At 28.3% G+C, this 14911-nt stretch overlaps 2 protein-coding genes across 2 annotated transcripts; one reads left to right on the forward strand and one right to left on the reverse strand.

Annotated features, from left to right (window-relative positions):
* The first annotated feature begins 3191 nt into the window (after positions 1-3191).
* Positions 3192-5474, forward strand: LOC111277002 (cation/calcium exchanger 2-like). The gene has a single exon (XM_022863076.2). It carries the CDS (start codon positions 3516-3518, stop codon positions 5250-5252), a length of 1737 nt encoding a protein of 578 aa, XP_022718811.2. The 5' UTR covers positions 3192-3515; the 3' UTR covers positions 5253-5474.
* Positions 5475-12593: 7119 nt separating this feature from the next.
* CAX7 (calcium exchanger 7) lies at positions 12594-14664 on the reverse strand. Its single transcript, XM_022864213.2, has one exon. The coding sequence runs from the start codon at positions 14542-14544 to the stop codon at positions 12745-12747; it is 1800 nt and encodes a 599-aa protein (XP_022719948.1). The 5' UTR covers positions 14545-14664; the 3' UTR covers positions 12594-12744.
* Between the last annotated feature and the right edge of the window lie 247 nt (positions 14665-14911).

A 14911-nucleotide genomic window follows, 5' to 3' on the forward strand; every position in this document is an offset into this window, starting at 1 on the left:
TAGCAGCGACAGCAATGATAGCAAGGACAGCGGCTACGACAACAATGATTGTGATTCGACGGCTTAATTAATATTGAGATATGTCGAGTGATTTTGAAAAACATATTTATTAAGAATGTTAATGTTTATCATTTGATAAATGTTATGCTTGTTAAATTTTTTTTTTAATGATTTGTCAAACATTATATCTAATAATAAAAATGTCGTCTTTGTGCATAAATTTTATTTATAATTTCAAAATGTTTTGCTTCTTTAATTATCAAATATTATATTTATAATTCTTCAAATATCATGTTTAGTTAAAAAATTACGCTTATAAAACTAAAACATGATACTCGTTGTGCTTATTTAATTGTAAAATATTGTGTTTATAATTTTACAAATGTCATGTTTAATTAAAAGATTATGTTTATAAGATCAAAATATAGTGCTTATGTACTTGTCTATAAATCAAAATATAATAATTAATTCTTTATCAAACATTACATTTATTGTGTTAGAAACATCATATTTGTTATTTAACATTGTGTTTATATAACAAAACATCGAGGTTGTTTTCAATGAATTTCTTTTTATTTGTTAAATATTGCATTTATAAGTTTAAAAACATCATCTTCAAATTTTATTATTATTATTTTTCATAATACAACATCTTATTTTTAACATATTAAAAATAATTTTTTTTTTATTTTTGTTGTTTAATGTTGTCATAGTTTTAATTTTAATAACATAATTGGTAGTTAAAATGTTTGTCATGTAAAGATGGTAATAGAGCGGATATCTATTATTTTTGAAATATCTATATTTGAATTTATTTAATATTTATAATATTTAAATCTGTTTAAATATTTGTTTAAGTTTAATATCATTATCTAAATTCAAATCTATTTAAATAAACATTATCTTTTTAAATATTCGAATCTATTAAGATATTTGCTTATTTAAATTTGTTGTCAAAATATAAAATAAATAAAAATTTAATTTAAAATTTAAGTTTACTTTTAATTAATAATAAATAAAAGTTATTTTTTAATGTCCAAAACCTTCTACAAGCATAAACTTTTAGATACTTTATATACATATATCATATACATATTCGAATATTTATTATTATTCATTAAAATTTAAAACAGATTCAGATATTGAATATCTAAAGATACTGTATGTATCAACTCTAAATCTATCATAAATAATAAATCTCTTTTTCAAATCCATTATTTATCCATTTATGATTTTTTAAATCCGACATAAATAAATTGAAAAATATAGAATATCTATTTATTTACTATTCATTATGATTCTTATTATCACATGTTATTCATATATAATAAAAGACATTATAATAAAAAATTTTTATTAGGTTATTTGAGATTTCATGAATCAAACATAAAAATTTAATATTCTTATGATAAAAAATCACTTTTTTTAAAAAATTCATATTTCTTCAAAAATTATTATTATTTTTTAAAATTTAAAATTTTACAAACGAAATATCCCTAAAATTATTTTATATGTTACGGGGTCAGACGCCACCCCTCCATACCTTCCACTTTTATTATCTACAATCATTCTTGGCTTCTTCCACTCATTCTTTCCCAAAGTAGCTGACTTTTTATGAGGTGGTCCTTGTTACCAATTTCAAAATGATGACTCTTACTACCTAATTAGTTGGAACTGTTTTTTTCTATATTTCTTTTACCAATTTGTCAAAAATTGTGTTTTTGATAGCTACTCAAATGTATTCTTTAATTTTCATCAATAAAAAAATCTAAAAATAAGATGCTTCAACATCAACATGATAAAAAAATATATTTTAAAAATTATTAATATTTTAAAATAAAAAATATAAATATTAAAATTTAAATCTCAAATATATTAAATATTATTTTATAAATAATTATATAAATTAATTAAACTAAACTTCAAAATTCACAAAATATTTCAAATTACATCTTGCAAGAATCATGTTTTTGAAATTAATATCAATATGAATAGTTAAAAATACGCACACTAAAAATTACTAATCTATAAAGCAAATAAATTTATTAATAAAGTCAAGTCTTTTTTATTTTATTTTATGCTCAATTAAACTTATATAGTAGTACCTTTGTATTAAAAGTAAATGTTGTTATCTAGATAATTTAAAACGCAATAAGATAGTACAATATAAAAATAATATAAAAATAAAAATGATTTGATTTAAAATTTTAATAAAAAAATTATATATAAATTTGATAAAAATAAAAAATTATAATTTTATATTCACATATATTATAACATATAATTTTTATATAAAATATAATATTAAATATATAAATTATTAATATTATGTATAATATAAATGTATTATCAAATTTAAGTCTACAGTAATTTCATATCGTAAGCAAATAATTATTGAATCCAAATTTCATATTGTAGCTTGTTTTTTCAAATTCGCATGCGTTCTCCTCGTCATAAGGAAATGTGTGAATCCCCAAAATTATGAAAGACGGTCCTACACTTCTGTCTGTTTCGCTTATTTTCCACATTGTTTTAACAATATCCCATCATTCTGTTTTTTTTTTTTTTTTGGGTTAACAAAGTCCTCAACCGACAATAATTAATGAATGCGGACGGCAACCAAGTCTAAGCATGTATGATTTGATTTTGCCCTGTATCCACTTTCTTGCTCGGTAGGTATGGTGCACCTATGGGGACGGTATGTGCTTAATTATGTATCATTTATTTCCTTCACCTAATTTTAGGAATGTGAATGGATAAAATACAAAGAAAGTAGAATATTTCATATTTCTATTCTTAAATTTTATATTATATTTATTTTTATATTAATATTTTAAATTTATTTTTATTCTCATCTCATGAATATTTAATAAATATAAGTAAATCTCATATTTATAATTTTTTTAAAATTAAAATTTATTTTTTAGTTTTTTATTTTTATTTTATATATTTAGATAATTTTTTATAAATATATATTAAGATATATTTTTTCAATAAAATATATTAATTTGAATTATGTAAAATAATAATTTATATTATTTAATAAAAATTTATTTATTACATATATATAAATATATGTAAAATATAAATACGTAACAAGTATTATTTTTTTGTCTTTATTTTTATATTTATTAAAATTTAAAAATTATATCCTTTTTAATTTTTGTCCTCAAAATAAAATATCCATTTTCGGTCTAAAAAATGGAGTTCCCACATTAAGATTATCCCTGCATACCCTCCATCCAACTATAAATTTTTTTTTTCTCGCACACTGTAGAGGTCTCCAAACTTGTGTTATCCTGCACCAACAGAAAACCAGGAAGTATTTATGAGAAAACTGCTTTAACAGCACATACACAAGGTTAGTTCCTACCTTGGATATACTTCTCTCTTCCAAGTTTAGCTAATAAAGTAAAAGAGTTAGCCTGATCGCTACAGTCTAATTGAATTACGTAATCATGATTTAGTACAATCTTTTTTGTGGCTGGAAGAAGTTTTTGGTTTGAGTTTCTGTCATGGGTACTTTGGTTTCCATATCTGAACACAAGGGCAAGGGGTACATCATTTTCTTGAACATTTCATTTCTCTTGGTAGCATGTGTTTTCTTGATGGTATGTTTTAGGTCTTCAGAATTTCATGTTTTAAGCAGCTATAATTCCAATATTGACAATATTCAGCAAGATTGTAAGGGCCTGGAGAAGATAGATGATTTCAAAGCCAAGTGCTCTAACCTTAAGTTCAATAACCCATGTGTTTCTCAAGGCTATGTTGATTATCTCTACCTTTTTTACTGCAATTTTGGAAGATTTCCCCTATTGGGTCATTGCCTTTTAATTCTTTGGCTCCTTGTATTGTTTTTTCTTTTGGGAAACACGGCCTCTGAATACTTTTGTTATTCTCTTGAAAGCTTGTCGACCCTGTTAAAATTGTCTCCTACAGTTGCTGGTGTTACTCTCTTGTCTCTTGGCAATGGTGCCCCGGATGTGTTTTCCAGCATAGTCTCCTTCATGGATAGTGGAACACGGGAGATTGGCCTAAATACAATTCTGGGGGGTGCTTCTTTTGTAACTTGTGTTGTGGTCGGGACCATAAGCACTTTAGTGCACCGGAAACGGGTTCAGGTTAACAAACCTGCCTTTTTAAGAGATGTTTGTTACCTCCTCTTGGTTCTTGCATCCTTAACTTTGATATTGATTTATGGGAAAATCAATCTTTGGGGAGCAATAGCGTTTTCTTCAATGTATATTGTTTATGTTATCATTGTTTACATCATATATGTTTTTTGGAATTCTGGTGGCATGGACAACAAGGATTGGGATTCAAGTTATAAAAGTGGTTTGAGCATACCAATTTTGAATGAAATTGAGAAAGTAGAGATTGATTGTTTAGAGGAAGGGAACCTGGAAGATGAAAAAGGAACAGAATTCAGGAAATGTTGCTTTTGTTTAAGTCTACCAACTCCTTGCAGTATGTTACTTTGGATCCTTGAAATGCCCCTTTATTTACCTAGGAGATTGACAATTCCAATTGTTTGTCAAGAGAGATGGTCTAAGCCTATAGCAGTTGTTTCAGTGGCATTGGCACCAATTCTCTTGTCTGTACTTTGGGACCTTCAAGATGACAATCTCATCTTTAATGCAGGCTTGGTGGTCTATGGCATTGGTTTCCTGTTTGGAATCACTTTGGGTGTTCTTGCATATTTGAAAACCGAAAAATCTAGCCCACCAAAGAAATGCTTGTTTCCTTGGCTAGCTGGAGGGTTCTTGATGAGTGTGATTTGGAATTACATTATAGCTCAAGAATTGGTTGGCTTATTAATTTCACTTGGGTACATCCTTGGAATAAGTCACTCTATCCTTGGTCTCACAGTCCTTGCTTGGGGTAACTCACTTGGAGATCTGGTAACTAACTTGACAATGGCATTGAATGGTGGTCCAGAAGGGGCACAAGTGGCTATATCTGGCTGTTACGCTGGCCCCATCTTCAACACTCTCTTTGGTTTAGGCATGTCTCTCGTTGGTTCTGCCTGGTATGGATACCCTTCACCTGTTCAGATCCCTAAAGACCCTTATCTCCTGGAAACACTGGGTTTCCTAATTGCTGCCTTGCTATGGGCACTTTTGGTTCTGCCAATTAAAGACATGAGGCTTGATGGGGTCCTGGGAGGAGGCCTTTTTCTGATCTACTTGACTTCCATGTCTTTAAGGCTGATTCAAGTAGTTGGACCCCTCCAACTTCATACCTTTACCTAGTACTATTTATCATTTGAAAGCTATGTGTAATTATATTTTTGCACAATGGATGCAGCAACCCAGAGATAAGAAAAGGTGTAGCAGTTGCTGGATTTGAATCAAACTAATTGATGTCACTTCTTAAAACTATATGTAATTTTTCTTTGTACGAACCAACTGAATTAAATTCAAAGTTCAGCTTTATGTATTTATAAGATGTATATATTGCAATCAAATTTTCAATATGCCTTCATGTATAGTAACAACTAATTTAGTGGTTGTATTTTCATTGACTGGTATGTACACCTAATTCTATTTCCAAACATCAATGAAATCTCCATTCTTTCTAAACCATCATTTGGAACAGTCAACACCCTCCAACTGATAAGTTGATTAGTCCTGAAGTGAAGTTCCAAAAAATGCACTTGATATAACAGAAACCATGGTTTGCAACAAAGTAATCGGAAAACACATAGCAAATGCTTGAAACTTTGCGGGATTTAAGTGATTGAAATTATGGTAAACAACCACAGTATGATTTGTTGATAAAATATAGATCCTTAATTTCAGTGATGAAGTTAAATTTTTGAAGATTTCAAATGTAAAATTAAAAAAAAATTATGGTAGAATCAGGTGAAGCTGAAGTTTTGATGGGGAGTTGTCAATTTCTACGGCTCTAATCTACATTAGAAGAAATGTATTAACCAGTATAAAATCTCAGAATCTCTCGCTCATATGAAACGAAATGAAAATCATTTTTTAATACATATGAAGAAAAAGATGGAAGCAATATTTCCCAAAATAAAAAATCTGAAGTCAACCTTAGTTGCGATAAACCACAATCAGGAGGGTAAAACTGAATGCTGATGGAAGCTGAAACAAAAGAGAGACAAAGGCTGGTGCAGGCGGTGCAATCAGAGGAGATGGGGCAACTGGGCAATCATTTAGCAGAGCTTTGGGGAATCTTTCATGGAATCAAACTTACCAAGGATATGGGATTTGGATAAAGTTGTGAGATAGAATCGTTCTGTGATATTAATAAAGCAGAAGACTCCACCTCAACACTAACTTTATCCCATTATGCAAACAATCAAAAACCTCCTTAAACGCTTGGAGTTGGCGTTTGGAAATTATAATTCGAAAAAGTTTATGTTTGTAATGTTCTTTTTTTTTCTTTCAATTAAATCAGTATAAGGATATAATAGATTTGTTACGCTCATTTATTCAATCAACATAATCAACTCCTTTGGATCTCGTTGGGTTGTCCAACCAACATAAGTCCAATTGCTACGATATTTCTTTTCAAGTATTGGCTGGCCTCTCGCCCAAGGAAGGGCTCCTCCAACATTTCTACGAACATCTCATCAAGTCTGATACCAATTGAATACTTGACTTTTAATTTGTATAGAATCAGTAAATACAGATCATATATGTTTGAAATTATTAAATACAGCTCATAATCACTCACGTAGATTCTTTTCCAGTTTCACAAATACTACTCATCAACTGTCAACTATTTTTTATGCACACATCTCATTTCCTCCTTCTTCCTTAAATCCTAAATACTTCGTTGACTTGGGTATTAGAGTTTATTCCAAAGAACCAATATTAATATCTTTGACCATGTTTTCTAACTGCAAGTTCAGGTCACTTCACTTTTAACCTTTTATCAACTCATTCCAGTTAAGACACTAAAAAAAAACCATAAAAAAGATTAAAAGTTAAGAAAAAACCTCCTTAAATACTGATTGGACCTGGAAACTATACAATATTCCTAGAGAGAAAAATTTTATAACTGACTGGCTCGCAAATAAAAGTTTGTCACATGTTCCAGGGTTACAATTACATCATCAGGCACGGGTTGGGGAGCTTTCTCACCAACTTGCAGATTATATGAGCGTTGCTTATCCTTGATTAGTTTAATTGTTTTTTTTAAGGGTCATTGGCTCTCCTTCGTACAAAAAAAACAAATCGAATTTTAGACTTATCAAAAGAGAGGTAAAAATGATTCGGACAAAATTAATTATAATTCAAATGAAATTGAGTTCATATATACCACTTGTGCATGAGTCTTTTCAAACATTTCTCAATTATTTTGCTGCAGAGAACTAAGCCAATAATTGTACTATCCTACAACTTTTTTTTTTTTTGTCTGTGTTGAAGGTACTGTCATCCAAAGCTAGAGGTCAATGAAATAAAACGAAAATCCCAAACTTTTTGAAAATCTCAGAAACTTACAACTTCAAAAAGTTGGGTGAAAAAAGCAAAAATTTTTGACAATATCTTAATATCATTAGCTTTTCTTTATTGTATCCGTTTATATATCCATAATTTACAAAATTCCATATTTCTCTGGGTCTTGATAGAAACATGGTGAAAGAATGGTACCTGGTTATATGGAACCAAGGTGCAAAACTCCATTTGTTATTATTATTTTTTGTCAACATGCAAAGGAAAGGAGGGAATTGTTGCTGACAGGATCGGTAAAGAAGCAAACAATGAGACAACCAAAATTATTTTCTTCTTCCATTCAACTGAGATTTCAGAGCAATGTGATCCATTTCAAAAGGAACCATTAATGTCAAGTTTGGCTTTGCCACAACTTTTGGCACTGTACTTTTTTTGGTCCCATTTTTGAATAGTTTCAATCAGCTTTTTATCTAGTAAAATTTTGCAGAGTGAAATGTCAGCTTAATCCTCAAAATCAACTTCTTTACAATTACTCCCATAAGAAAAAAATCAATTAACAAGAATAAAAAAAAAAAAACCCTTCCCTAAAACTCTGTATTATAAGATTAGTTCAGTTGGTAGAAGAGAAGTCGTACCGAAATTAAGTCTAAACAAAGCTCGGGATACCCACTATTGAAAAAAATTTGGTTTTTTCGTTGATTTGGAATAAATTTGGTAATTTATCTATTTATGTAGAGTAAAATATTAAAAATATGTATATTTATATTATGTTTTATAAAAAAATTATGTGTCATAATTCGTATTAATATAAAAATATTAAATATATATTTTTAATTTTATTAAATTTATTTATAATTTTTATTAAAATTTTAAATCTTATTATTTTTAAATTTATTATTCATATTATTTTTATATCATATCATCCTATCACATTTAAAATCCACATGTCTAGGCTAAAACGAATCGAGCTGCAACTAGCTTGATTTCAAAATCTTACCCATTATTTCTCTGGGTTGTGTGTAGGCAAAGCAGCAAAACCCAATTTCAGCTCTAACAGCTTCTCAAATCACAACATAAGACCCATCATCAAGTGGGTGAAATGTCAACATAATTCCATCTTTTGATAGGTTTTTTATTCGACCAACTGCTTCAAGCAATGCACTGAAAAAGTGGACCAAGTGAATACGATTGGCTGCTGCATGCTTAGTGATTCCTGCCATCAATTCAAGCCTCAAGGACACAATTAAAATATTTCCAGTGAATTCATGCACTGATACGTAGTTAGGCTGCAACTTACAAGATAACTATCGATGTTGGATGTTGTCATGTGGTCATGTGTCAATGTCCTAGTCTTGTTTGGCTCCTTTTAGGATTATTGTCTGTTTCACATTCAAGGGAAATAACGTTAATCACAGTCAATAAGGTTGTCTACAAAGTTTTGGATATGAAAAGCTTTTCTTGATAAAAGTGTATTTGTTGCCCAACTCCATTTTTAAATTTTAATGTAAATATTGGATTTTTTGGGGGTTAGTTACATATGAAGAGTAACTGTGTTTTATTCTAAAGGTAGTCAGTAAAGATGGATGAATTAGATGCACTCAAAATATGTTTGAGTAACAATATTTGACACAAGATTGTTGTTTTATGCTCGTAAATAAACTACTAGCAAGCTGTATGTTTTTCACCTTTGATATGGAGAATCTTTAGAAAAATAAAAGTAAAAACTTTAAGGAAGCTTCTCCTTTGAAAACTAAAGAAGGTGGTCCAAATATAATTAAAGTGTGATAATAATAAAGTTAAAGACAGGTTTGTCGCTAATACATTTTAATAATAGAGTGTAAGTAGGTTCGATTTTTGTTTATTTATATTTATTTATTAATTTTAATGAATGATTATGAATAATATTTTAAAATTATAAATTAAACAAAAATATCATGAATATAAAAAATTTTGTTTATGTTTTGTTCGTTTTTATTTGAAATATAAATAAATAAAATATTCGATGAATAATTTATGAATATATTTATTTTTTATTTGTTTATTAAAGTTAAAAACAATCACAAATAATATTCTAGAATTCATCAATTAAATAAACAATATTTGACTCAAAATTGTTGGTTTATTGCTTGTAAATAAACTTATAGCTTTGATATGGAGAATCTTTAGAAAAATAAAAGTAAAAACTTTAAGGAAGCTTCTCCAATGAAAACTAAAAGAGGTAGACCAAATATAATTCAAGTGTGAGTAAAGACAGGTTTGTAGCTAAAGCGTTTTAGGAATAGAGTGTAAATAGGTTTGATTTTTGTTTATTTACATTTATTTAATTTTAATAAAAGATCATAAATAATATTTTAAAATTGTAAATTAAAACAAACTATCATGAACATAAAAAAATTTATCTATATTTTGTTCATTTTTTTTAAATATAAGCAAATAGAATATTCGACGAACAATTTATGAATATATTTACTTTTTATTCATTTATTAAAATTAAAAAAAATTATAAATAATATTTTAAAAATTATTAATTAAATAAACAATATTTGACTCAAAATTGTTGGTTTATTGCTTGTAAATAAACTATTAGCAAGCTATATGTTTTCACCTTTGATATAAAGAATCTTTAGAAAAATAAAAGTGAAAACTTTAAGGAAGCTTCTCCTTTGAAAACTAAAAAGGGTAGTCCAAATATAATTCAAGTGTGATAATAATAAAGTTAAGGACAGGTTTGCAGCTAAAACGTTTTAAGAATAGAGTGTAAATAGTTTTGATTTTTGTTTATTTATATTTATTTATTAATTTTAACAAATGATCACGATTAATATTTTAAAATTATAAATTAAACAAAAATATCACGAATATAAAAAAATTTATTTATGTTTCGTTCATTTTTATTTTAAATATAAATAAATAAAATATTCGATGAACAATTTATGAAAATATTTACTTTTTATTCATTTATTAAAATTAAATATAATCAAAAATAATATTTTAAAATTTATTAATTAAATAAACAATATTTGACTCAAAATTATTGGTTTATTGCTTGTAAATAAACTACTAGCAAGCTATATGTTTTCACCTTTGATATGGAGAATCTTTAGAAAAATAAAACTAAAAACTTTAAGGAAGCTTCTCCTTTGAAAACTTAAAAAGGTAGACTAAATATAATTCAAGTGTCATAATCATAAAGTTAAAGACAGATTTGTTTCTAAAACTTTTTAAGAATAAAGGGTAAACAGGTTTGATTTTTGTTTATTTATATTTATTTATTAATTTTAATAAACTATCATGAATATAGAAAATTTCATTTATGTTTCGTTGTTTTTATTTGAAATATAAATAAATAAAATATTCGATAAATAATTTATAAATATATTTATTTTTATTCATTTATTAAAATTAAAAATAATCACAAATAATATTTTAAAATTTCTTAATTAAATAAACAATATTTGACTCAAAATTGTTAGTTCATTGCTTGTAAATAAACTACTAGCAATATGTATGCTTTCACCTTTGATATGGAGAATCTTTAGAAAAATAAAAGTAAAAACTTTAAGGAAGCTTCTCCTTTGAAAACAAAAGAAGGTAGTCCAAATATAATTAAAGTGTGATAATAACAAAGTTAAAGACAAGTTTGTAGCTAAAACGTTTTAAGAATAGAGTGTAAAGAAGATCGATTTTTGTTTCTCTATATTTATTTATTAATTTTAATAAATGATTATGAATAATATTTTAAAATTATAAATTAAATAAAAATATTATAAATATAAAAAATTTTATTTATATTTTATTCGCTTTTGTTTGAAATATAAATAAATAAAATATTTGATAAATAATTTATGAATATATTTATCTTTTATTTATTTATTAAGATAAAAAATAATCATAAATAATATATTAAAATTTATTAATTAAATAAACAAATAATGAACATAGTAAGTTTAATTTCGATTGCACCCCTATTTGTTGCAAAAGTTAGGTAAACGCGACGGCCTACCTATAGATTTAGATTTTTAATTAAGAATGTCATTTTAACTGTTAAATCATGGTTGTGAAATTTTGACAATCACATTTGAGGCTGAGAATTAAAGGGATATTTTTCATTGTGGGAAAGCAAAATGCTGAAGAATCCTGTGGCGAATATAGATTATTAAAGAAAATGTTTTAAACTGATCCGTTATCAGGTCTCCATCACAGTTCCCATCAGATTCAGATTAATATGTAGCAATAATGTGTGGATCAATTTCATGATAGCAGTGGTTATCTTGTTTTAAAACTAAACAAGGAAAATGGAAAAAAAGAGAGAGCTCCACAGTTCAAATTAAACTAATATGCTAAGGAGAAAAAGGGAAAAGACATGACACAGCAAAAGAAAGGGTCATTTTCTTAGTGTTGCTTTTTATACCTTAATTTTTTTTCAATAAACTCTCAAATTTTAATTTTTAATAAAATTACTTAAATATCCATTAATCAATCATCTTTTTATCTTTTCATCTTATTTTAAAAATTTATTTTCAAAAACTTTTAAAAATTTTTGAAAATGGATATTTGAAGACTTTAAAGAATTTATGAAAAAATTCATTTTCATAAGTTTTTTAAGTTTTTGATTATCTATTTTTGAAAATTCAAAAATTTCAAAATTTTTTTAAGCTTTTAGATATCAATTTTTAAAAATTTTTAAGAAATTTTTAAAAATTTATTTTTGAAAATTTTAAATTGCACCCAAACATTTTAATATGAAATTTTATAAAACTAAATATGAAATCAAACGAAAAATTAAGAAAAAAAATTATCTACTTTTGATTTTTTATTTTTTAACTTCAAATGGGTGCAATTTTCTTTGAATTTGACTTGATTGAGGCTTAAAATCGTTTAAGTTTTAGGTTAGGAAGATAGAAAGATAAGGTGTAATGGGATGTGGTTTTTGATAAATTTGTGTTTTAAATTTGGGATATATTAAATAAAAAATTAAGTGCTAATAATAATAAACTGCAAAGAAAAGAAATTGGGGTACAAATAGAACTTATCTTTTTCCTATTCTCCTAGGATCTTATCCCCAAATTTAATTTTTGAAGTTCAAAAGCACTGAATTGACAAATCCCCTTTTTCAGTCCATGGACACTGATTCCTCTGATTGAAAATAAGTGAAAAAGAAGGGTAAGATATGAGAAAATCGATGTCCATAATTCAGTACCTACTCCTACTTATGCAACCAGAAAAAAAAGCAGGCAGCTTTGCTTGTTGATTCATGCAATACATATTGATTCTCTTATACATATACTAGTTTAGTGCCATATGTATCTCTATAAAGTTACAATCAAGAAAACCACCATTTTAGGGTCTGATAAGAGAAACCCTGATGAAGATTCAACAGACCAAGAGCTCTGGCTAGTCTCAAAGAGAGAAAGCAGAAGTAAATGGCTAAGAGACCACCTCCCAGAAACCTGTCCAATCTCATATTTTTCCTTGGCAATATAACCAGGGCCCAAAGCAAGCCTGCCATTAGGAATCCTAGGGTCTCATAAAGAGAAGGGTCTCTAGGAATCTCAAATGAAGAGGGATATTCTGACCATGATGACCAAAGTAATGACACCCCCAGACCCACTAATGTGTTGAACATGGGCCCAGCATAGCAGCCAGAGATGGCAGTTTGAACCCCATCTGCCCCACCATTAATTGCCATAGCTGAATTTGAAATTAAGTCTCCAAGTGAGTTGCCCCAGGCAAGGACAGTGAGCCCCAGAACTGAAGGACTTATCCCCAAGATGTTCCCAAATGAAACCAGCAAAGATACCAGTTCCTCAGCAGCAAAATATGTCCAGGTTACACTCATAAGGAATCCTCCAATAAGCCAAGGTAATTGGCACCTCTTTGGTGGGCTAGAGTTCTTGGTAGTCACAAGTGCAAGATTCCCAAATACCATTCCAACCAATCCTGCTATCATATAGGTTACCAAGCTGCTTTTGGAACCCATCTTTTTTTCCCTTTGAGAATTGCAAAGCTCTGCCAACATTAATGGTGCCAGTGTCACTGAAATGACTGCATATGGTTTGGACCATCTCTCCTCATTAATAACAGGAATGGTTAATCTCCTTGGCAAGTATAAAGGTAACTCCAGAAGATAAAGAAACTTAACAAAGTAATGAAAACCTGGTGAATCAAAGTTGAAAAACTTTGGAGTTTCCTCCTGATTTTCAAGAGTTCCTTTATCCACCATAACAGGTTTTTCATCACTAGCATAACCAAGTAATGGTATACCAACCTCTCCTAAGTTATCATTGCTGTTTGAAACAGAAGACACTGGTATCAAGTTCATTTTCCTCTCTTTCTTTTTGTTGAAGAAATGTGGGGCAGAAACAACACAAACATACAAGAAGTATATAGAAACAAAAGAAAGAGCTCCCCACAAAGTAATTTCACCAATAAAAATGATGACCATGAGGGAAGAAAGTGAGAAAAGGAAGAAGAGAATATCTCTAATGAAGCTAGGCTCATCAACTGAAATATGATGACGGCTAATCAAAATACTAATAACCCCAACAACAGCACTAGACACAAAAAAGGCACCACCTAAGACACTATTTAGACCAACACCTCCATTGCCAGACCTTGTGAAGGAAACAATACTGGCAAAAACATCAGAAGCACCATTCCCAAGTGAAAGTAAGGTGACTCCGGCAATTGCAGGGGAAAGCCTTAGGATTTTAGACAATCTCTCTAAGGAAGTACAGAAGTAATTTGCAGCTGTGTCACCCAATAAATAGAACAAGACAAACAGCCATATTAATAGTACAAGATGACCAAGAATTGGAAATCTGCCACAAGTGCAATAAAAAATCTGGAGATAGTTTATGTACCCTTTAGGCCTGCACCCAATTTCTGACTTGACATACAAGCACTTAGACTTATAATCAGTGTAGTCATGGAGACCGGCGCAGCTATCACTGTTACTTCCATGGGGGACCAAAGAATGGCTAATAATGATGGGAATTTGCCCATTTTTGGATTGGCCAAGAAAATCATAAGTTGCAATAAAGAAAAAGAGTAGGAATAGAAATGATATGTTAAGGAAAAAAGGGAGTCTCTTGGGCAGAAACAGTGAAGTTGGAGTTGCCATTTACAGTTGACAGAAGCTTTTACAAAAGATGTCAAGGGTGTAGATTTTGAGAAGTGATCAGGTTCATGGTTTTTGAGAGTTAATTTCTGGCGGGCAATGATGAGTTTTCTTTTAGCCTTTGTTATATGGAGGGGGAGATAACATTCAAAAAGCAAATTTTGTTATAACTATAAGACAATAACAGTAAAAAAATAAATTTATTTATTTCATTTTCTCAAAAAGATAGTATACAAAAATTTAACAGTAAAAAAAAATTTAATTATTTCATTTTCTCAAAAATTTAATATCAAGGTATGAATGAGGTGTCACTATCTCTTGAATTAATTAATATATTATTAAAATTGATACTTAAAAATTACGAATTTAA

The sequence above is a fragment of the Durio zibethinus genome, chromosome 7, assembly GCF_047325235.1.
Source record: "Durio zibethinus cultivar Kanyao isolate XHJ-2024 chromosome 7, ASM4732523v1, whole genome shotgun sequence".
Lineage (NCBI taxonomy): Eukaryota > Viridiplantae > Streptophyta > Magnoliopsida > Malvales > Malvaceae > Durio > Durio zibethinus.

Excerpts from the sequence above, each read along its gene's own strand:
- LOC111277002 (XM_022863076.2), top strand. The coding sequence starts at position 3,516 with ATGGGTACTTTGGTTTCCATATCTGAACACAAGGGCAAGGGGTACATC.
- CAX7 (XM_022864213.2), bottom strand. The coding sequence starts at position 14,544 with ATGGCAACTCCAACTTCACTGTTTCTGCCCAAGAGACTCCCTTTTTTC.